This window comes from Montipora foliosa, chromosome 10 (genome assembly GCF_036669935.1).
Source record: "Montipora foliosa isolate CH-2021 chromosome 10, ASM3666993v2, whole genome shotgun sequence".
Taxonomy (NCBI): Eukaryota; Metazoa; Cnidaria; class Anthozoa; order Scleractinia; family Acroporidae; genus Montipora; species Montipora foliosa.
This window is the reverse complement of record NC_090878.1, coordinates 11,477,811-11,502,810: the sequence shown is the minus strand read 5'-3', so window position 1 is coordinate 11,502,810 and position 25,000 is coordinate 11,477,811. Positions and strand designations below refer to the sequence as shown.

Below are 25,000 nucleotides of genomic sequence, written 5' to 3'. Positions count from 1 at the left end.
CTTCGCGTGAAAAATTTTCTTATTTGCACTCAAGATCGATCGCGTCTAATATTCGTTGCTAACCAGCATAAATGCAGTGCATTTAAATGTCAAGTGGACAGTTGAATAAAGTTAATAGCACGAAACTTGCGCCACTAGCGCTAACACTAACATTATTGTTGGAAATGTTAAGTCTAAACGGAACACTTTGCGTGGGGCATCAAAGTTAGACGTGCATCTAATTAAAACTAATTAATGGCTTAAAGACAATTAAGGTCAGGTAGTAATCGGGCAAAATCTTTCGCGCAACTTGTCGCACAACAATGTTGCGTTGCAAGTTGGGAGGCGCGGTGGCCTCATGGTTAGTGCGCTCTACTCCGGATCGAGTGGTCCGGGTTCGGGGCCTGGCCGAGGACATTGTGTTGTGTTCTTGGGCAAGACACTTTACTCTCACGGTGCCTCTCTCCACCCAGGTGTATAAATGGGTACCGGCGAATTTAATGCCGGGGATAACCCTGCGATGGACTAGTATCCCATCCAGGGGGGAGTAGAAATACTCCTAGTCGCTTCATGCTACAGAAACCGGAGATGAGCGCCGGCCTGATGGGCCTTCTAGGCTCGTAGCAGACTTTACCTAAGTTGAAATGGTTTGTTGCACGTATTACCACCTTCTTGCGCAACAAATTTTCATTTTGCAAAAAGTAAATGCGACGTCTACTTTTTGCAACATAAAAATTTGTTGAGCAAGAAGGTGGTAATACGTGCAACAAATCAGCTCAACTTGCAACGCAAAATTGTTGCGCGACAAGTTGCACGAAAAATGTTGACTGTATTAACGGGCCTTTAGTAAATAGATTTTCGTTGCTAACATATTCGTTTAGGATAGCCCATTTCCGAGTTGCTGCATGCCTCGTTTTCAAAGCGAGTCCTGGTGCACAACCATTCAAATGGAAATGAGTTGCGTATTTTTATGCAAATCAAACTCATTTCCCTTACAATAGTTGATCACCAAGTCTCAATTCGAAACCGAGACAGACAGCAACTCGGAAATGGTCCATTGTATGTCAGAACGACCATTTTTGTCCTGAAGCCATTAATTAGTTGCTTATGTTGCATATAAAAAGTTCAAATTTGTAGTTAACCGTCACTTTTGTGTATGGCGAAGCACACGAGACGTCAACTAAATAATTTCAGACATTACGCATGTTTATAATGTTTGCCATCGTTGCTTGCGTCTTATTTTTGATTAGGCTAAGATGGCCAAAGAAAAAGAGTATTTACGACAACTAATCACTTGCACTGCTGAGGCTGAACATAAGTGAGAGAATCAAATCCAGTAAAACGAAACAAATCTGCTCTTTGGAGAAGATGCTCGTTCCGCGTGGATAAAAAACAAAACGAACGATTCCACTTTGTCAGAAATAAACATTAGACAACTTGACCGTGAGTATCATTAATTTCTTGAAAAATCGAGATTATAGAACTTTATCTGTTGGTAAGATGGAATCAAGCATATTAGCGTTATTTTTAGGTTTTCGTTAAAGGAAACCTCCACTCTTACTACAGAATAAGTTTAAACCAAAGGAAATTATGTTTGCAAACAAATGTGTTCGAAATTGTTTTCAAAACAGTGTTTATATCAAGAAAAGTGAATTTTAAAATCGCTTATTTTTACTTTCAGATTTCGCGGGCGCAGCCATCTTGAATAATTGTGACGTGTTACCGTAATCCAATTGTTCTGACACAAAGAGCTTCTGTCTAATAACAATAGGGCAACCGTAACACGTCACAATTATTCAAGATGGTGGCGCTCGCGAAATTTGAAAACAAAAATAGGCGATACTAAAACTTAAATAAATAAGTTTTAGTTATAATAATAAGTGTAAGTAAGTTTTATTTCGGATTCAAACACTTTCTTTCGAAATACTTTAGACTGACTTAACTGTAACGGTTATTTCCTGTGATTTGAAGTTATTTTTTGTTGAAGTGGAGGTTTCCTTTAAGAGAAGAGTCTGGGGGGCACTTTGCGACGTTAATTGTCTATTTCACGATAAGAGGGGTGTTGAGATTGGAGAGAAGTGCAGGAGGACACTTCGTGACGCTTATTCAAACAAGCGTTCGTCCATTTGCTTTGCATTTCGGGATATGTCTGATGAGGTTTGGAGTGCAGAGTGCACGCACTCAGTATGTAGTGGTCGTCTTACTGTTTATGGTCGCGAATTACTCCTTTAAAGTAACACCTTTTCACTCATTTACCGGCGGGGAGATCCGTTTCTAGTCGTTTAGTGCCAAGTGGTTCGCCCTATTGACGCTGATCCTGGGAGCCGACCTACGAAGCCAAGACTTTGTTGAGGTAGATTAATTGGTAGATAACTTAATTGAGTCACCTGGCCCTTTAAGCCCCTGGAGGCTGGGCATGAGGTTAACAGTATCGTGCCCAGTCTCAAGCTACTGTGGACCTCAACCCAATATTTGTAGACATTTTTTTGTGCAACGGCTAGCTGAACAAGGTGGAAGCGCCGGATCTTGAGAGATCTAGCCAGCAAATAATGTGCAGATTAAAATCAAAATAATAATGCAACGCGGGTTTATACGGCTGTGAGGATGTATATTTTTTGATTTCCCGAAACTTTCGTCAGGCACGGCCTGACTTCTTCAGGGAGTTAGGTTATTTGCCGTTACAATTTTTTGCAATTCAAATATACCCAGTTTTCTTATGGCTTATATTTGAATTTCAAAAAGTTTTTAACGGCAAATCACTTAACTTCCTGAAGAAGTCAGGCCGTGCAGACGAAATATTGGTAAATCAAACTGAAAATATAGTCAGCCGCACAACCAGTCTTGCTTTATTATTTTGTTTTCAATATTTTTGCAGCTATCTAATAATTGACAGGCATGATAGATAATAGGATTTATATTATTATTGTTATTATTATTATTATTATTATGATACGTGGGAATTCCAATAGAGCTTGCAGGCTTAAAACAATTGAATGCATTTTGCAATAATCTTTCCAATAATTTTGGGTATGGTTATATAGACGAAATTGAAAGAACTGCTCCACGCCACCTGAATTTTTCAGTTGTCTGTAAGAAGCAATTGCTTAAATTGTCAAGATAAGTGCATTTTCTATTTTGGGTATATATTTTGATGGCTTGTTGACCAATGTCAAACGGCTTTGTATCGGTGATGAAATATTTAACATTCTTTAAACTTGATACATCACCAACGGCGTTGCCTAGTTACATTGTTTGCATCGTATTTTATAGTGCACGATTTCTCGTTTTATCATAAGTTCTCAGATAAACATTTACTCCTCGAAAAGAAGTATTTAACTGGAGTATGATTCAGTATTAACCAGAGATACAAATTGCTCGGACGATATCCTTAAATTCGGCCGGAAGTTTGGGTATGCGAATAAAACATATTTTATAAACACAACATAGTGGACAACTCTTCGCCAGTGCACAATTTGTCGATGACCTCGCAGTTTGCTTGAGCAAATATAATACGTAATCGTGAAGAGGATCATTTAACAGAAGTTGACAGAGACCGCGGAATCGTTGAGTGTTCGAGTCACAACAAATCGAAGACTTTCATCGCAACATTTGTCTGAGTGACGTGTCTCCTCTCTGTCTCATTCCTTGTAAACCCCGAACACAACTCCGACGGCGAAAAGCGATTCGTTCCTGAAGCTTTCAGAGACAAATCGATCCGAATCAGTATTCCACACTGATCGACTCGCTATGCGAATCCCCTGTCCTTTGTTTTGTCCAATTGTCACGGTGCAGACAAACTTGAATCGTGTGCATTCCAACATTTTCAAATCACTCATGATGGAATTGGACATTGCCTTCGCCAGCTCCCTACACAACTTGGCGTCGTACTTTTGCGATTCAAGCGATTGAAGATGTTGTAAAATAATCGCTCTAACCTCAGCTACGCTAAAGCATATGTCAGGCTCCATCTTGTAAGTGTTCTCGGTAATAGCTGCTGTTCCCCTTGGTCTGACAGCAGAATGAGTGGACGACGCTTGTTCGACGGAACCAACTGGACAAGAGAAATATGTCATGAGGAAATTGCCTTTTTGCGGCGGAATCTTTGGCGTAGGAAAGAACAAACTTGAAGCACTGGAATTACTTCTTGCACGAGATGTATGGTCATCCATGATGGTAAATCTAAGATCGATAAAATTCAAACGAGGATTAAAAAGTGAAAAATGATATCTTTCTATAGAGATAAGGCTCAGTAATGCCGACTTGGGTAGTGTAACGCAATTTTAGAGAAGGCCAGATTGTTTAACTGAAAGTAATATCGAAAGTAGTAGGAAAGCGTAAAATTTCTGCACGGTTTTTTTCCTAGAAACGTCTCCTATGACTTAGATGGGAAACTATGACACTTAGAGACTTTTTGTCTCAGATGAAGACTATAATTTGAAGTTCTCATCTCATAGCTCTTGTTCATAAAATTCGGCAGGGCGTTAAAGTTCACACACTTCTCAAAGAGTGGTTTGTGGTCTACCCCACGAGACGATTTCTCGTTGATCAAGAGTTCCATTGCCTTTTTTGTGTGTGTTTTTCGTTCGTTGCCTCCTACAATGCAGATGTTTGGTTCGCAAACATTTAACTTTGTTGAGTTTGCAAAGGGAGGTCGCAAATATGGTCGCCCAGGGCGGAGTGTACCAAAAAGGAGTGAACAAAATAATACATGCAGCAAAAGTAGACCGCGGTTATTTAGATTAAGGCCCCGTTCACACGTATCCTTTTTCTCTGTGGTTAACAAATTTTCAGGTCCACAACGGCGGTAAAGTATTCAAATCGAATTCAGTGCCAGTCCACACATATTCTAGCATCCCGAACTCCTCTGTGACTATTGTCAAAAGAGCATGCGCCATCAATCGTGCGAGTTGCCCACAAGTTTGTTCAGCGGCCATGTTGAATATTACACGGTAAAGACTAGATCTGAGTTTGTAATGTCATCATCGGATTTGAAAATATCCATGATTCCAAATTCTTTGCGTATTCAAACCTTTCCACTCTGGAGAACGGCTTCAAAACGTTTCACTGATTCGCCGGATACGTGTGGACCGTAAAAAAAGGCGAATCCACGAAGAAAAAGGTGCCGGTTAAAAAATATCCGGTTATAAGTGTAGACGTGTCCATCGAGTCTTATAGTACAGGGTTATGGTCCTGGTAGAGAGATTACCGGAACCAGTATACGGTTATCTCGATCCAACTCAACCAGTTCGTCACCAAGAAATTATCAAGCAATGGTTATGGTCGGTCGTACTTAAAGAACGAAACGTGCCTGGTAGCGAATTCTCTGATGGTTACTTATAAAGAGTGTAGAGGGTACCAAAATCAGATATTCAATTTTGTCCATAATAATTAACTAAAGAATGAAAACGCTGATATTCTGGACGTCAAAAAGAAAAAAGAGAAACTTAATTAATTAATCGTTTGCTTCTGTGACGTCATAATCATCATGATACAGTAGGAAAGAAAAAAAGCTTTAAAATTAGTTTTTTCTTTTTTTTTTGCGCAGATTAATTCATCGGTCCTTAACACCTCAACGTTGCTGCGTTTTGCCTTTACGTCTGTGAAGGGATATCCATCTACATCTTTCCACTAACGAAATCTAAGAAGAATTTTAGCGAAATCTATAGAGTTACGTTTTGAGCTTGCCACCGAGTTCATGAAGCGGACTTCTAGAAAGATTTTCTTAAGCTAGATGATGTTTGCTCTCCATTGACATAAGAGCTTCTTGCATACAATTAAATGTAGCTTAAAAAACTGCAATTCTTCGAATTCTTTCAATTCTTGGAATTGAAAACTTTTTCAGCTTCACCCTGTTTCTAAAAGCTTTGCTTTCATTAGGAAGTTTCCGGTCACATCCCTCAAAACTTTCTTGGAAAAAGGGGGTGTTGAAAATACGCAGTGGACTTCGTTCATTTTTCAGTTTCCTTCGATTTATTTCACAAGTGTTAATGGGTCTATTTCTACCTGACGTTGTGGCTTAGAAAAAATATCTCAGTTGACAGAAAAGCTCTCCATCAAGACCACAACTAGTTGAGGTAGAAATAAGCCCATAACACAGCTGCTGAAATAAATCAAAGGGAGACTTCGAAGGGAAAAATGACATTAGTTATGAATTAAAATATATCACGAACGACATATAAAGATCTCCAAAGATAAATTATACGCTGTGCAAGGTATACATAGAATAGACAATTTCCGAATTCTCACGGCTGGACTGTATCTAGCATGAAATGGAGGGCAAATCTTTTCAAATGCAAATTAATTTGCCCGCGTTAGCCTCCATTTCATGCTAGATCCAGTCCAACCGTTAGAATACGAAACTGGCCTATTCATCGACACTGAAGAGGAATTTTGATATCTCCAAATAAATTTTATGACTACGCTACAAATCAGTTGGCTCCTCTTATGTACGAGGTTAGAGCATCCCGCCCAATCAAAACTTAGCGGGTATCGAATCCGAATCGATTCCTGGTCGATGCATCGTTTTTCTTTTCTAGTCAATTTCTTTTGCATTGCTTCATAAGCTATCTTTTATGCACCGTGACCTGGAAAACTGTTCGCAAATAATAAAAACATGTTACTAAAACACCCTGTCACAAAAAAAGCGCATAGTACCTCACGTGACGTTTATCTCACAAAATTTTTGAATTAGAAAATTTCAATTGCAATTAAGCATCGGCCGGGATAGCTCAGTGGTTAGAGCACCCCGCCCAATTCAACCTTAGCGGGTTTCGAATACAAATCGATTCCTGGCCGATGCTGTGTTTTTGTTCGTTTTTTTCTATAAAATTTTCTATTTCTTTTCTTTCTTATTTTCTTTTCTTTCTTTTCTTCTATTTCTTTTCTATTTCTTTGAAACATCATAATGTTGCCATTCAAACTGTGCGCAAATTTACTAAATACTTTATTAATACAAGTGTTTTCAGAAAAGCGCTTTGTAACTGCTCTAAGGTCATTAAGACAAACTTGTTGCATGGAGAAATATAATAATACCAACCAGCATCGGCCGGGATAGCTCAGTGGTTAGAGCACCCCGCCCAATTCAACCTTAGCGGGTTTCGAATCCAAATCGATTCCTGGCCGATGCTGTGTTTTTGTTTGTTTTTCTATGAAATTTTCTATTTCTTTTGAAACATCATAATGTTGCCATCCAAACTGTGCGCAAATTAAGTAAATACTTTATTAATACAAGAGTTTTCAGAAACGTGCCCTGTAACTGCCCTAAAACCATTTAGACGATTTTGTTGCATGGAGAAATATTTTGTTGCAAACCAGCATCGGCCGGGATAGCTCAGTGGCTAGAGCACCCCGCCCAATTCAACCTTAGCGGGTTTCGAATACAAATCGATTCCTGGCCGATGATGTGTTTTTGTTTGTTTTTTTCTATGAAATTTTCTATTTCTTTTGCAACATCATAATGATGCCATTCAAACTGTGCCAAATTAACTGAATACTTTATTAATACAAGAGTTTTCAGAAAAGCGCTTTGTAACTGCTCTAAGGTCATTAAGACAACCTTGTTGCATGGAGAAATATAATAATACCGACCAGCATCGGCCGGGATAGCTCAGTGGTTAGAGCACCCCGCCCAATTCAACCTTAGCGGGTTTCGAATCCAAATCGATTCCTGGCCCATGCTGTGTTTTTGTTTGTTTTTCTATGAAATTTTCTATTTCTTTTGAAACATCATAATGTTGCCATCCAAACTGTGCGCAAATTAAGTAATCACTTTAATAATACATGAGTTTTCAGAACCGTGCCCTGTAACTGCTCTAAAACCATTTAAACGATTTTGTTGCATGGAGAAATATTCTATTGCAAACCAGCATCGGCCGGGATAGCTCAGTGGTTAGAGCACCCTGACCAATTCAACCTTAGCGGGTTTCGAATCCAAATCGATTCCTGGCCGATGCTGTGTTTTTGTTGTTTTGTCTGTCTATGAAATTATACATTTGTTTTGCAACATCTTAATGATGCCATTCAAACTGTGCGCAAATTTACTAAATACTTTATTAATACAAGAGTTTTCAGAAAAGCGCTTTGTATTTGCTCTAAGGTCATTAAGACGAACTTGTTGCATGGAGAAATATTTCATTGCAAACCAGCATCGGCCGGGATAGCTCAGTGGTTAGAGCACCCCGCCCAATTCAACCTTAGCGGGTTTCGAATCCAAATCGATTCCTGGCCGATGCTGTGTTTTTGTTGTTTTGTCTTTCTATGAAATTTTATATTTGTTTTGCAACATCATAATGTTGCCATCCAAACTGTGCGCAAATTTACTAAATACTTTATTAATACAAGAGTTTTCAGAAAAGCGCTTTGTAACTGCTCTAAGGTCATTAAGAGAAACTTGTTGCATGGAGAAATATAATAATACCAACCAGCATCGGCCGGGATAGCTCAGTGGTTAGAGCATCCCGCCCAATTCAACTTTAGCGGGTTTCGAATCCAAATCGATTCCTGGTCGATGCTGTGTTTTTGTTTGTTTTTCTATGAAATTTTCTATTTCTTTTGAAACATCATAATGTTGCCATCCAAACTGTGCGCAAATTAAGTAATCACTTTAATAATACAAGAGTTTTCAGAACCGTGCCCTGTAACTGCTCTAAAACCATTTAGACGATTTTGTTGCATGGAGAAATATTCTATTGCAAACCAGCATCGGTCGGGATAGCTCAGTGGTTAGAGCACCCCGCCCAATTCAACCTTATCGGGTTTCGAATCCAAATCGATTCCTGGCCGATGCTGTGTTTTTGTTGTTTTGTCTTTCTATGAAATTTTATATTTGTTTTGCAACATCATAATGTTGCCATTCAAACTGTGCTTAAATTTACTAAATACTTTATTAATACAAGAGTTTTCAGAAAAGCGCTTTGTAACTGCTCTGAGGTCATTTAGACGATTTTATCGCATGGAGAAATTTTCTATTGCGAACCAGCATCGGCCGGGATAGCTCAGTGGCTAGAGCAACCCGCCCAATTCAACCTTAGCGGGTTTCGAATCGAAATCGATTCCTGGCCGATGCTGTGTTTTTGTTTGTTTTTCTATGAAACTTTCTATTTGTTTTTGCAAAATCATAATGTTGCCATCCAAACTGTGGGCAAATTAACTGAATACTTTATTAATACAAGAGTTTTCAAAAAAGCGCCCTGTAACTGCTCTTAAAACCATTAAGACGATTTTGTTGCATGGAGAAATATTCTATTGCAAACCAGCATCGGCCGGGATAGCTTAGTGGTTAGAACCTTCCGCCCAATTCAACGTTAGCGGGTTTCGAATCTAAATCGATTCTGGCTGGTACTGTTTTTTTTTTTTTTGTATGAAATTTCTTTTGCAACATGATCGTAATGTTGCTATTCAAACCTGCGCAAATTAACTAAGTACTTTACCGTGGATAAAGAGTTAAATTAATACAAGAGTTTTCTGAAAAGCGCTTTGTAACTGCCTTGAGGTCATTTAGACAAAGTTGTTGCGTAGAGAAATATTCTGTCGCAAACTAGCATCGGCCGGGATAGCTCACTGGTTAGAGTATACAACCCAACTCAACCTTAGCGGGTTTTGAACCTGGATCGAATCCTGGAAGATGCTGTGTTTTTTTTTTTCTTTGGCTGCTACGAATTGCTTTCTTGATAAGAGGTCTCTTTCTTCCTGAAACGTTTGACAGAAACGAAGAACTTTCAATTGAGCGTAATATTTTGGAAAACACAATATAAAATTTGTTTTGTTTTGTTTTTTTGTGGGGGTGGGGGTCCTGGCTCTAGCTTGAAAACTCGTCTTCAAAAGCGTGTGTAGAAATCAATCGCAGAGTTATCTGTGATTGGCTCTTACCTTTCTAATCCATATTCATTATATTTGCGAAAATTTCCCTCATTTCTCCCAAACTGCCGTAGTGGCAAGATGTGTTGAGTTTTTGCTCTCTTGTTTGTGGTTGTTACGGAACTTTTGTTGTACCATGAATAAGGAATTCATTCTTTCCGTTCTTCAAACGGTAAGTTTTAGCAATGCTGCACAAGGTTTGCTTTATCTCTCGTGAAGCGGCGAAGAAGGCAATCAAATTTATTTTAGTGAGTTCTCGCGCGCGTGCTTTGCGACTTGTTTGTCTTGTTTAAATTTACGTTTCGTTTGCGTTCATAAAAAGATATTCGTTCTTTTCTAACTTATTTGAACGATGTTTAAAAACTTCACTTATAACATGGGATGTTGATGTTCACTTTGCTCGTTCTTACGTATACGTGAAAGTCTTGCAAGGCTGAAGATTTAATATGGGTGTTAGTTGCATAAAGAAAATATCGGGATTGATTCGTCAGAGAATTAAATCAGTTGGGAATAATGGTTTGCATTACAAAAAAATCAAAAAGTGACTTGTTTTATTTGTTTCTCCTCTCAGGGAACGATACGTGTGGAACACCAAGAGGATGGAAACCGATAGCAGACGTAGCATGCGTCAACACTTGGCCTTGTAGTAAGGTGAATATGTTATCTCTTTGTACATTTAGTTGAGCATCTGGCGTTTAATTTAAAACCTATTCCTTTGATCTGCATTTCATCTCACCTATTGTGCTTTTTATTTATTTTTCTTAGACGGCATAAAACGGGACGAAGAATGAATACATTTTGGAATAACTAGCAGAACGAATGAAAGACACGAATTGAAGAGTCGGAAGGGAATTCGACAAAGATAAGATCATTGGAACTTATTTTACTTAGAAGTGGTGGCTGAACCGTTTGAGCGAGGATTTAATTAGAATCAACAGTGTTTTTATCCTTGGCTAGGAAGTTGTTTCGTCAAAAAATGCCACAGTTGATCGCTCAGTGACCTACAATCTTGGACAAAACTCGTTGGGAAAATCTGACCCTCGAATTTTTCTGAGAAGATTAAATTCTTCCTATTTTTCCCCTCCCCCCTCATCCCCCCCCCCCCCCCATTCCATTGTTGGTTTAAAAAAACGGCCAAAGGCTTGCACAGTCTTTTGCATTACATTATCAAATTGGTATGGGGGAGGGAGGAGAGGGGGAGGGGAAGGACCAATATACTTTTTGAGTGAATGTCAAATGATGCTTAATTAATGGTGGCTCGAATCAGTTTCAACGTTTCCACGTAACGCTGTTATTAGAAGGATCGGCACTACAACGCTGTATCATGTATTAGCAATATTGTGGTACCAAAATGAAACGCCGATTTTTTCTGAACAAGATGTAGTCATTATTGTGAGGTAATATGTCACCGTGGAAACGGTCAACCCTGTAAAAACACCCTTTATTTTATCTTTAGTTCCTTATATATCAAAAATGAACTTGATGACCGCCATTTTTTTATTTCTGAAAAGTAACTTTCCGCAAAGTTTAAAAAAATTCTGTATGGCGGATTCAGAGCCAACTTAATTCTGTGATTTTTTAAGGTGTCTCTGAACCTGCTGGACAGAATTTTTTAAACGTTTGCCGAAAGTTTCATCGTGGCCTTCTAGTCACTTTTCGGCAATAAAAAAGGGGGGTCACCGAGTTTGTTTTTGAGATATGAGTAACTGAATCCAAAATATTGGGTGTTTTTGCTGGGCTTTTCTGTTGACAAGGTACATTACAATAGTGGTCACATCTTGTTTGGAAATAATCGGTGTTTCATATGGTACCATAACATTGCTGTTACGTGATAAAGTGTTGAAGCGTCATTCGATCTGAAGAGTGTCTTCTAAGTGTTAAAACCCTTTCGAGCCTCCTTAACTAGAATTTCTCCCAAGAGTTTTGTCCAAGATTGTAGTTATAAACGCTGCAAACTTTTATAGTCATTTCGTGTAGCAACAGGCTTGAAATTTTTGAGGAGGTACACAATATTTCAGTCAACTAAAAACACTCATAATACATAATCGCAAGAGTTTCGCTTTCAATAGTCGCTACTCACCTTGGTGTAGGTGGCTACTGGTGGATATCCACCACTAGCCACCGACACTAAGGTGAATAGTTGTTTTAGAGTATACTAAAACAGTGAGATAATGCACTACAAAAGGATGATTTTAACTCGTTTATTCCTACAAAGATTACAACATTTTCGGACGCAAATTCTGCGCGAATTGCTCGGAGGTGAATAGCAAAGGATATCCGGAGTTTAGTTTAAGTAGCTCAACGCTTTCCACTGTTTTAGTATATACTAAAAGTGGTTATCACCGAGTTCGTTTCTGAGGCATAAACGTTTTGAGATGGCTCTTCCGTTGCTATAGTAACCTATTACATTACCTCAGTAAAGGAATGTACCTAATAACGTTGTTACAGTTAAACAATAATGTTGATTCAATCCTTATATACAGTACGGTTTCTTGAAGGTGTTGAAAACTCCTCCACAAAAACAAGAAAATAGCTATAAAGCGAGGAGCATAATGTTTACGATCAAAATTGCTCAAATTTTTTTCCTATGAAAACGTTTGTGTCCGAAATAAATGAAATCCAAAACGCTTGTTTTAGTTTTTAAATTTCCCCGACGCCACCATCTTGACCGATAGTCTCGTTTGGCGAGTCTCCAACTAATCAATAATATAATCAAGATAAAGGCAGGACTAGGGCGGTTTTCGATTGACTGTCGTAAAACCTAAACCAGAGTAATTAGTCTAACCAATCACAAGTGGCGCAGACAGCGCGATGAGCCAATCATAATTCGAAGCATTTACATGTAACCTGCACAAAAGACGCGAAAATGGGCGTGTTTCAAACTTAATTTAACTAATTAATGAATTAGAGCTTCAAAGGTTCAAAAGTCGGGCAATATACATTTCTGCAAGCTGTGCTGACAAACTGCTTGAACATTCATCTTACAAACCTACGTCTCGTAAATTGAAGCAATTTTAATGACGAACCTTGATGACAAGAAGGGTCTAAAGACTCTGGGAATCACCTGACAATCACCTGACAAATTGGCCCTAAAACGGAGAACTTAAACAGCGATTTCAATGGCCTGAACGTTTTTATAACTGACACAGCCTATGCTAAAATACCGAACTTTGTCTCGCTAATCTTAACGAGGAACCTGTCAAAATTGCGGCGACCATACTTTGCACAAAATCGACTTTTGAATCTTACAAGAACCCTACGACATCCACGTTACCTATACAGACCGATAACTTGTTTCCAACAGCCTCGTATCTCAAGGACAAAGACGACCGAACCCAATAACAGACTTACTGCAGTTTGACAATATCACATGGTATTTGAAAATTGGAAGCAATAAATAAACAGTTAAACAAACAAATTGATAAATAATTTAACAAATACTCTCTAATCTATTCCTCGACGTTTTTCAAAGTAATGTAACTTTTTCAAACATGAAAAAATCTAGAAAATGTCTTACATGTAACTGTGTGGTTTATGTTAATGATATACCTCCTCAAAAATGCCAACTTGTCCGCTACACTTAGCAGAAAACGAGTTTTATCGAATAAATCTAATGTCTGGCACTGCAATGCAGGGAGATTTGATATCTGGGCTTTGCTGAAGTTATACAGACCACAAAACCAAACTAAGAAATACTAAACAAATATCCGAGAAAAAGAACAAAATATCGCTAACTTGTACTTATCTACATGTAGAAAGATTACGTTTCGTGATGAGGCTAGGAGAGCCACCACAAATGCACGAAAATCGTCAAAATGGATGTTTTAAACAGCTTGATTTGGCCTGGTTGATTTCGATAAACATGAAGTCCTTTGCTTCTTCAAGTGAATTTTTACGTGCCATTTTATCATTCAAGTATGCGCCCACTGACGCGAGGAGAAAGAACCATTATTCATGACAAGTAAAAAGGGTTCGATATATACTTCGTCTCACCGTAAAGCTGTGCAGCAAAAATTACCAGTGACATGAAATGTAAAAAGGAAGCAGAGTTTTTCACTCTTGTCGGCTTCCTGGGAGAGTACTCACTAGAGAGTAAAGGAACTTCCGACGTTAAATAACGTGTACCTTCATTCTCCTTTGTAACCTAATTGGCTTCTGAAACTTAGACAGTGTTAGTTCGAATTCTCTTAATTAACGTCAATTCCGCGAAAATTAGTCGCTCCGAACATTTTTAATGTCGATTCGCGATTCGTCACCGGCAAACGAATTGCAAAGATCAACTAAAATAGTCATTTATTTTGGCTCCATTTGTTTGCTTTGGTCTGTATAACTATAACAACACAGTGCGAACCAAAAGCAACACAAGGAAGCAGAGTTTTTCACTCTTAAACAGACATTAAGTTATATGATAAGCTCTTGCAGTTAATTTGAAAAGGGGGAGAGACGTTTTCTTCCGGACAACAGAAGGCATTATGGCTATAGCGCTCGGCGACGCATGATGTTGAAAATAGTTTCCGGCTTTGCGCAATAGACTGTTAACAGTTTCTCAAAATTGCTATCTTGGCTATTGGGCAAACATGGGTTTAATTGCTATTTATGGATGGGGTATTGACTGACTTTGAACCTTTCAAGAACTCAGTTTGAAAGCAACAGGTTTTGAGAAATTTGATACAATATTTGATAGAATTCACTGGACAAAATCTTCCTCTGTTATTTCGAGCAAATTTTTGGATTATGACTAAAGGATGGTCTGTGGTATAGCCTTAGCTTACACTCAGAGCTCAACCAACAGAGTGACTGATTTTCAAACTTTAAAATATATGATTCAGAGCAAGGAAAGGTAAGAACGTTTCAAGCCAAGGATTCGGCCAGTAGTAGATCAAGAGTTGGAATTCTCGTGATGATTTTCTGTTCCGAAGAATTGTTACAATTTGCTAACCACTTAAAAGAATTAGTTGAAAAATGAAAGGAAGATGATCTTCGCAGTTATGTTGGGCAATTTAAGCAATTCTCTTAGAGACACCTGAAAATCCGGCTAATCCAGGTGGATTCGAACCAGTGACCTCAGCTGTGCCGGTGCGAACAAAAGTCTACCAACTGAGCTACAAAGTCACTCAGTTTGGAGTATATTTACATTTTATTATTTCAAAATCCGTTCCGGTTTTTTTTTTTTTTTTTTTTTTTTTGATCTCGGCTCATAAGCGTAATCAGTGATACAGACCTGATTGCTTCGTTCTTTTGGAAATATATACCAAACGATTCCTTTCAATAGGATTTTAGTCAAATTTCAAACTTAACTAATTAATGAATTGGAGCTTTAAAGGTTCAAAGTCGGGCAATATAACATACATGGATGGTAATTTTGGTTGGCATTAGATTCCATCCACCAAAACCACCCTGGCACAGAGAGAGTCGACTGAGGTTGAATTCAAACACAGTTCGTGACGCCTTGTAAATAGTACTTCGTGTCAAGCCACCTTCACATTAACATTTAGAATATCTATGCAGAAAGTATCCCAAACATTCATAAAAGCTAATCGTAGGCCTAATTAGGACTAAAGAGAAGTTTCTAGGCCTAAGGTTAGCTTTTATGAATGTTTAGGGTTATTTCTGTCTAGATATTCTATATGTTAATGTGAAGGTGGCTTGACACGAAGTACTATGTACAAGGCGTCACGAAGTGTGTTTGAATTCAACCTCAGTCGACTCTCTCTCTGCCAGGGTGGTTTTGGTGGATGCAATCTAATGCCGAACGGTAATTTTAGCTGTGTTTGTACACTAGCCGAGATTATTATTAGCAATATGGGAGCTTAGGCCCGGTTTAATTTAACGTCGAACTTCACATTGCCGAATCTAATGCAAATGAGCGAAAACAATAGATCTTTTTCATTTGCATTAGATTCAGAACATGTGAAGTTGGACGTTTAAGTCGGGCCTTAGTAACTCGGCGACGCATATGATAACACAGAAAAGGGTTTATCAACTAGGTTGATATGATAAATTGACCCCCTTAGAGAATTTTAAAAGCTGACGTTTCGAGCGTTTAGCCCTTTGTCAGAGCGAATGGTTAAGGCTGGTTTTCACTGGCGACGGAGTCGAAATCGGTATCGTAATCAGAAGCGCAGAGCGATACGATCATGAGTGAAAATCAAACTGTCGGAGTCGGAAGCAGAATACCGATTCCGCTTATGACTCCGTCGCTTACGATCCAGTGAAAACTGCATTGTCGTAGTCGGAAACAGAAGCGGATGAATAAACCAATCACAAACATCGATTCCAAGCATTGTGATTGGTTAGTTCTACCGCATCTGCTTCCGACTCCGACAATCTAGTTTTCAATGGATCATAAGTGAAGGAGTCATAAGCGGAGTAGCAAGAAAATGGAAACGTTCTGATTCTTACGACTTCGACGCTAGTGAAAACCATCCTTAGCGTTAACGCTCAAAACGTCAGCTTTCAAATTCCTCTACGGTGGTCAATTTGCCATATCAACCTAGTTGATAAACCCTCTTCTGTGTTTCACTCTCACACCGACGCATATGATGCGTTTTTTTTGTCCGTGAGAAAAACGTCTTGTTATTAATTAAAAGAAACATGATAAATGTCAACAGTACGAACTTACAGGTTTAATTAGAAATAAAACACAAATCGCGGTGATAAACAATGTGAGGCAACCAATTTTTATGAACTTCAAGTTTCGTATGCTACAACAGATATTTTCAAAAATATTTCGTTGTAGCATATGAAACGTCAAGTTTATAAGAATGCGTTGCTTCTCACTGTCACTGCGATTTGTGTTTTATTTCTAATTAAACTTTGATAGACGAAAAACAAGAGTTTTAGGTTTAATAGCCAAAGTGTAGCCAAGTTCTTTCTTTTTCATTCTTAAAAACCATTCAATGGGACAAACTAAGTTTTTAGAGGGACGACATAGTATTTTCTTTTTCAGTCTTTTTAAGTCAAAGGAACCATTTTAAAGTTTCCGTAACATCTTGTATAAAATTGTTTAAGAGCGAACGCCTTTAATTTTTTTCTGTAAAAATATGGTCAGGGGAAACGCTGTGCAAATTTGGTGAAATTTTCCCGCCAAAAAACTTAGAAAAAGTACGGGCGCTTAAAGTACGCATGCGCCAACTTTTTTTAAAAAATAAAATTGCTTTCCAATATTATCACTAGTTACACCAGAAACAAATGAGTGTTTTATCTTACGTACTTGTAATGAACACGAACCACACAAACAAATAAAAGCAGAACTTTATTTCAACTTGTCTTCATTTATTATATTTGTTCTAGACAGTGGTTTGCCCCTTCTTTTTTTAAAAAAAAAAAATACGGCGCATGCGTATTGGGGACGCCGTATTTTTCTAAGTGTCATTTTAGGCAAGGGGTCAAAGTCCACCTTAGTTGAAGCAGGTTCAAAATAAATTTTAATACAGTCAAGAAACATCCCATGGTCTTACTGTTGATTTCCCAAATGTGTACGATTCGAAAAGAATTTTGACAAGTTAACAGGCAGTTACTGTTTTGCAGAAAGTTTGTCGCTTGAACTACTAGTCAGCTACTCAAGGTCGAAGAAAACTTAACAATAAATGCAAATGACTAATCGGTTTCCTCGCAATGTTTTCACTCGAGCTGTTGATCTTGGCGTATCGATACCTTTCTGCAGGTTGTTTTTACCAGGCGATGACTTTGGCTTCGACCTCATCGCCTGATGAAAACAAAATACATTTTTTTTAAGCAATCCAAACGTCGCAATCGACATCTGAAGTGACCACATTGCGAAATAAAACGATTAGTTAGTTTCAATGTAGATTGCACGAAGTCTCTTTCTGGGTTAGTCGAGAAGGAGTGAAAAAATCCGAAACCATATACAGCGTGCCGAGACTGGAACGAGGAGATTAAACGAGAAGAGACTGGGAAGAGGCCTCTTCTCTTCCCCATCCCCCCTCCGCTCGTTCTTTCCAGTTTTTGATCGGATATTTTGTGCTTCTTCTCGACTATCGTGGAAGGGACAGCTAGCAATCAAGTTTCATTCATAAAATGTTAAATTTCTGACAAGTGGTGCATTCGAAAAACGTCATAAGTAATTCCCATTTTTAGTATTGGACTTCCTGCCACTTTTACAAACATGTGGACCCTGAATTTCATCTTTCCAACCCACGGATACATTTTTTACTGACGTGTGGGAAAGTTTCTTATTCTCGCGGTAATACTGGAAGAAGCATCAGATGAAGGCAAACTCGAGTTAAATAATGTGAATCTTAAAAGATGCCCCGCATTTGACTCGATCCCATGCTAGTTTCAGTCCCACCGTGAGAGTTCGAAACTTTACACCGATTGATGGCAGTGAAAAACTTTGTTGATTAAAATTAAAACACCAGGGTCGACATGTAAACTAAAGGGCAATAGTGCAAAGATACTGACAGTGCAACCCGGACGTAACAAAAAAGAAACTATGACCTTCCTGGAAAGCGCGCGGATTTTGTTTGCGAAGCGCCAATTAACTTTGGCAGTATTGTAAGCAGACGAAAGGTCACAAAGTAGTCGTTCTCCCAAGATTTGAATAATATATTTATTATTGAAAAGTACTACGTGATGCAAGCGATCGGCATATTGGCCTTTGAAACCATATATTTCTAGTCTAAAAAAAATTTGACCAGAATGTGTGCAACCGACTAACACAGGACACACGCGAATGATAAACTAATTTGTTTCAATAACTGAATAGCGTCTCTAAACAAATTAACATTGCACACGGTTGGAATACAGTTACTTCCTGTACCGCATGTAGTTCTAATTATTATCAAAACGAAGCTACTAATTCTGAAAGAAAACCTAAGAAGATATTACAAAAGGAATTTGAAAACACCCGCAAGGGAAAGCGTGGAATAAATGAATGTTTGGTTGACAATGTACAAGTTTTATATTCAGGTAAAGTGGCGCCAATTGTTGAAATAATGCATTTGTGAACGTGAACATAAACTGCATGAAGATCGAAGTCCACTGTTTGAAAAGCATAATTTGACTTCAGCAGAAGAACACAAATAAAAGGATTCTCTAATCTGCAAAACGGAATGCACGTAGAAAAGCGTTCAGATCTTATCCCCCATCATAGTCAACTTCACTCCCATAGATGGCCTACGAAATTTCTCCTCAAAAGTTATTCGAACCTGTTGCAACCTTCTAAAATAATCGTTACCTCTAGAAAAGTTTAAATTACGGGACGGGGGACGGGGGACGGGGGACGGGGGACGGGGGACGGGGGACGTGGAACCTGCAACGACGTTAATTTGAAGCGGAATTACCTTCTTTTCAATAGGCCATCTCCGAGTTAATGTCTGCCTCGTCTTTAAAGCGAGTCTAAGTGCAAAGTTTTTCTAATGATAATTAGTTTTCTTTCATTTGTAAAGTAGAACTAATTACCATCACAACTAACAAGTAACTTTAAAAAAGTCCAGCTAGTATAAAAAAGACAATTTTCTCGCTGAAAGTGAACTTGAAACGGTGTTCACGAAAAGGAAAAGTCAATTAGACGAAAACTTGCGACTTCTCTATGTTTGGTCCTACTTAAAAATCCCATAACCATCTTTCCTATCAGCCTAAATCTGACATCCACAATTGATATTCATCGAATTTGTTTGAAAATGTTTCAGAGAGAGTTTTGATCTGGAAAAAAAGAGTTTTAGAATCGTTTATTCGCGCTATAAAATTTCCTTGACGAAACCATCTGAAATAATATCGACGTGAATGATTTGTGCCGCGAAGTTGTGCTATTCTAAAACAAAGCGCGTTTGTATAACGATAATAATAATAATAATAATAATAAATTATTATAAAAAACGTTCACTGGCTATATACAGTAAAAAACTTTCGAGCTTTCGGCTGTCAGGCTACAGCCTTCAATGGAAATGAATGGAAAAAATGATGACAACTACAATATATACAAAAATAGGTGAGAAAAAAGAATATAAAATTTATTTTTTTATTTTTTATTTTTTTTTTAAAAATTCCCAAGTGATTGACAAGGGTTCTTCTCGTACCCGCAAGACACTGGAATCTTGGCACACCGCTTCGATAGATCATGCAGATAACAATTCTAGGCCGCTCCCTAATCAATACTCCATTCTTTTAAAAAAGAACAATTAGTCTTTTTGACAAATATTTTTTCCCGTTTTTATATTCTTTTTTCTCACCTATTTTTGTATATATTGTAGTTGTCATCATTTTTTCCATTCATTTCCATTGAAGGCTGTAGCCTGGCAGCCGAAAGCTCGAAAGTTTTTTACTGTATATAGCCAGTGAACGTTTTTTATAATAATTTTTTAATATGTTTTACCCTGGCTACGGTTCTTCTATTTTTAAATAATAATAATAATAATAATGATAACGACCACGACCACGATGACTACGATGGCAACGAGTCAACGACGACAGCAACAAGACAAAGACAAGGACAGCGACAGCGACGATGACAAAGATGACAAAGACGACAAAGACGACAAAGACGGCGACAACGGAGGCGGCGGCGGCGACGGCGACGGCGACGGCGACGACGTCAACGGCAACGACAAAGGCAACGACGAAGACGACGAAGAGGACAAAAGCAACGACGAAGACGGCAAAGTCAACGGCAAAGTCAACGGCAAAGACGGCAAAATCAACAACGAAGACGGCAAAATCAACAACGAAGACAGCAAAGTCAACGACGAAGACGAAGACAAAGACGACGACAGCAACGGTGACGATGACGACCAGCAGCGAACGACGACGGGAAGCGACGATGGAAACGACGACGACGGAAACGACGACGACGAAAACGACGGCGACGGCGACGATGGCGATGGCGATAACGATAACGATAACGATAACAATAGAAAAATGATAATAATGATAATAATAGAAAAATGATAATAATGATAATAATGATAATACTAGAAAATACTAGCAATACTCGTCACTATTATTTAAGATGGCGTCCGGGAAATATGACAGTGAAGAAAAGAGATTCTAACATTCCTTTTTGTTTTCTAATGCAGATGCTTTGAAAATATTTGTTAAAAAAAATTTATTCGTGCTTTTTAAAGAATAAAAGATTCGAAAGAAAGGGCTAAGGTACAAAGCAACGTCGATAAGCTGACAGACCTTGATAAGCAGCCAATATCAAAATGTATACAGAAGTAAACTTAAAGTTTTGACATTGAAAACCTCGAAAATTAAGCGTATTACAGTCACTGTAAGAATCAATACAGAATCTAAAACGCAGAAATTTTTCAGAGAGAACTACGATTTTTCCTGTTGTTAACCTTTTGATGCCAATCACATTGCGCATTTGAAACTTATAATGAACGTATGGATAAGTATCGTGTTTTGCAAAACGAATTGCTGAATGTGTCCGTATTGGACACATGGCTTTTTTCCAACGTGAACTGCATCGTTCTGCTCAACTACTGAGTCACGAGTAATAACCACAAGTTTTAAGTTCAGTTGCAGTCGTCCAATACTAAAACCTACTTTTTCAGGTGGTTAACTGATAGAGCGGTTTTCAATTGAGTGTCGAAAGTAATTAGCGAATTGCTTTGGCTTTGCATTTACTTCACTCAGTGATTGGTTAAAAGTTCTCGCGCCACTTTTTCAACCAATCAAAATTGACACCAAAACCAATCGTGGCTCGGGCGTGCACATTTTCCCGCGCTTTGTGTCGGCTACGTGTAATTACTTCGAGTTTTGATTGGTTTACTGGATTGTCTCCGTCCTTTTTGATTGGCCAAAGTAATTACTTTGGTTTTGGCTTTACGACACTCGATTGAAACTCGCTCTAAGGAAAGTTGTAAGTAGACTGTATTCTGTCCAAATTTTTTGAATCAAAGAAATTACAGACAGGCAGTGTGGCCGAGTGTGGAGGGCCCTTGCCTTAAGGTACGGAGAATTTGATCCTGGTAGGCTCTAGTTTAACTTCTGGGCTACACTTGTAATATCCAAGTGGTTTGCCTTCGGCCAGTTGGGATTCTTTAAGAGAAATTGTCGTTCTGTTGTTGTTTCATTGATTTCGTTTGTTGGTTATTGGCCCTGAAAAGCCTGTATGTGTAGGTGTGTAAATTACTCCAAATATAAAATTCCCTTATTTCACAAGTGTGATAACTATAGAAATATGTACAGTGTTTTGAAGTCTCAGTGGCCAATTGTTGTGAAAAAACCAATCCAGTTTCAATGTAAATAGTAAAGGCGTTTTGGCCAAAAAGCTACTGAACGATTGCTACTAGCTTCGCTTGCAAAAGCGATTGAAGTTTTAAGACGAAGAATGAACGCGCGACGCACAATCTCGCTGGCCCAAAATTTCATTCCAGCTTGCTTTTAGTGTACTAGAATGTTCACCGGGGGATATATCAGAGGTTGCACTGTCAGTGTATCTTGAAAATCAGGGGCTTGTTCTTATGGGTCGTTCCTAATAACATATCATATTAACCAATGGCCTTACTCTAGCCTGAGCCGCACCCTACTGCGCATGCTTACTCTGCGCTTACAGCGTTTATTTCGAAAACAAGTTAAAACTCAAGTGGAACCTCGCCAAGCAACCAGCCAGTTAGTAGATGCACCACCTCGTTATTTCAACCGTTGCTTTTTATCGCAAAAAATCAGTTCTAGTTCTAGTCCGAGCTCGTCCCACCAGTTTTCATCTGTCTTTCACGTGTTGCACTTTTAACGCCCCAATTTGGTTGTCGTATATTGTCTTCCGAAATTGGCTTATTCTTTAGAATGGAACTCGTTTCAAATTGATTAGAAATGAAAGTATCACACTCCTTTGGGGAGCATAGCTGGCGCAGTTGTCAGAGCACTTGCTTCACGCCACCGTGGTCCAGGTTCGATTCCCAGATTCGGCGTCATATGTGGATTCAGTTCGCTGATTCTCTGCTCTGCTCCGAGAGCCTTTTTTTTCTGGGTAGGTTTACCCCTTTCCACAAAAAACAATGCTTGGTTCAGTTGATTTGAGTTAAATTGATTTTAATTAATCTCTGTGTACATTGTCGCCAATTAACGCTAGAAGACTTGGCACTTGAATAAAGTTCATTATTTTTATAATTCCCTTCTGCAGACATCTTTCCCTTGCTCATTTATTTTTCTCTTGGTGTTTTCACCCTTAGAGTGGTTTTCAATTGGGTGTCGAAAGTAATTAGCGAATTGCTTTGGTTTATGATTACTTCACTCAGTGATTGCTTCAAAGTTCTCGCGCCACTTTTTCAACCAATCAGAAGTGAAACCAAAACCAATCGTGGCTCGCGCGTGCACATTTTTCCACGCTTTGTGTCGGCTACGTGTAATTACTTCACGTTTTGATTGGTTTACTGGATTGTCTCCGTCCTTTTTAAATGGCCAAAGTAATTACTTTGGTTTTGGTCTTACGACATTCGATTGAAACTCGCTTTAAAATCAAGATATCCAGGTAATGCTTTTCCAGGTAAAAACTTCATGCCGGATCAGCCGGTTTATCCAAAATATGATGAAGACACCCCTCCCCTCGTTACGAACGAATCTTGATAGCCTGCCAATCACTATAAAGTACCACCCCCTTTTTACGAATGGCATTTCTATACCCTCCTGTCAATCAAAACTTGGCATCACCTTTCAAGAGTAAATCGCTTTCGGTAGCGACGAAGCTCTGCCAGCCAACCCTACTGATAATGAATTCCTCTATTGAGAGATATCCTCTGATGAACCAATTCTTACATGGAAGCACCATAGTTAACCCCATCGGCACGACTGAAATTTCTACGTTCCTCCTAATGTTGGCAAGCATAATCTTGCACTTTCCCTTAACGGCACGACCGAAACGACAATTGACAGTTGTCAATCATAATTTGATAAAATCCCGCTGAGATTTCAGTGAGTCCGCCAAATGTTCCCATCACAACGATTTGATATCCCATTTATTCCACCAACCCCATCTTAAAACCAACGAAACTTCATAATAATCCACTATTCATGATGGTATTAACGAGGTTCCACTGTAATCAGTATGCGTGGCCGAGGCTTGCGTCTGAGTAGTAACTGCATACAGAGCGTTTCCTTTCAATAAAGTAGCCGAACCATTGGTTAATATGTTTATTATGTCACCTTTTCTTGCTTCTGCGACGATCATCCTCTTCTTTCTTGATGGAATATTCAACATCTCTAAATTACGTAACAGGAGGCACGTTTTTCAAAACAAAAACAAAGTGGCGGGCCCTAAGCTGTTGTTCGCGCTCTCCGAGGAGATAACTCTCCCTTTTATAATTATAAAGTACGAAGGCGCAAGTTGCCCTAAGGGACGCATTTTTGGAAAGGCTCTCTTTCCCCGAAAACCAAAAACGTACCTTCCCTACCTTTACTTGCTTCTCCGAATATTGTCTTCCTTTCTTGCTTGATTTTGACACCGTCTTTGAATTTCCTTGTCCAATGCTTCATCCTACGCCAAAATAAAAACAAAAAGAACGTCATTCGACGGATACCGGACACGAAATCGTTTAAATTGTTTACAATAGCTTTCCTTTTGCTGTGAACATCAAGGAGACGTTTTTTTGTTTGTTTCTTTGTACGAAATATCTCCTGTCGTCCGGTAGTGTTTGTATAGGTAATAGCATGATTTGTAGTGGTATTTGGGATAAATACCGTGAGTGATATTTTAAAATTGTTATACATAATTTGGGACAATTTTGAAATAACACGAGTGGTATTTATGCCAAATATCACATACAAATCACGCTAATATTTGTTTATACTACAACGTGAGAAATTCATGTAACGCGAAGAACTTTTGCAACTTTTCGTCAAGTTGTTTCGCTTCGTAGGCGAGCAAATTGGTTTCGAAGTTCTTGTTTTCAGCCCAGCTGGTCCAGACATTAAGCTAGATCGATGTACTTTTCATCGTATTTTGGCCTTCTGAATTTTCTTTTAGTTCTTGACTCTTCTGAATTTCAAAATCTGGAAATATTTCTGTCATTTTTTCGTAACTCGCGCGACAAAATTATTTCGTGATTTTGGTTACCATAGTAACTGTAATTTTCACATGTAGGTATAAATACCTCTGCTCTCAGCCAATCAAATTTATAGAAATTTGTAGTATATTAAAAGCATCGTAAAAGTTGCTCGTTCATTTAACATAGCCGAAAAAGAGAATGATTTTTGGTGTTGA

General features: G+C 38.6%; 4 protein-coding genes across 4 annotated transcripts in view; 2 read left to right on the top strand and 2 right to left on the bottom strand.

Moving 5' to 3' along the window:
* Positions 1-1,399, top strand: part of LOC137974477 (protein sidekick-like) — a 57,563-nt gene extending 56,164 nt beyond the window's left edge. Inside the window, exon 19 of the mRNA XM_068821495.1 lies at positions 1-1,399. This exon is cut by the window's left edge and continues 1,027 nt beyond it. The gene's annotated coding sequence lies outside the window, so the exon portion shown is untranslated.
* Positions 1,400-2,878: 1,479 nt separating this feature from the next.
* Positions 2,879-25,000, bottom strand: part of LOC137973348 (dynein light chain Tctex-type 5-B-like) — a 23,858-nt gene continuing 1,736 nt past the window's right edge. The window contains exons 3-4 of the mRNA XM_068820137.1: positions 24,192-24,274; positions 2,879-4,158 (exon numbers count right to left, since the gene is read on the bottom strand). Coding sequence (XP_068676238.1) covers positions 3,618-4,148 — 531 coding nt within the window. The 5' untranslated portion in view covers positions 4,149-4,158; positions 24,192-24,274 and the 3' untranslated portion in view covers positions 2,879-3,617. The remainder of the gene's footprint in view (positions 4,159-24,191; positions 24,275-25,000) is intronic.
* On the top strand, positions 20,245-20,742 carry LOC137972521 (transcription initiation factor TFIID subunit 11-like). The gene has a single exon (XM_068819274.1). It carries the CDS (start codon positions 20,245-20,247, stop codon positions 20,740-20,742), a length of 498 nt encoding a protein of 165 aa, XP_068675375.1.
* Positions 24,194-25,000, bottom strand: part of LOC137972520 (transcription initiation factor TFIID subunit 11-like) — a 6,229-nt gene continuing 5,422 nt past the window's right edge. Inside the window, exon 2 of the mRNA XM_068819273.1 lies at positions 24,194-24,274. Within this exon, the coding sequence (XP_068675374.1) occupies positions 24,194-24,274 (81 nt within the window). The remainder of the gene's footprint in view (positions 24,275-25,000) is intronic.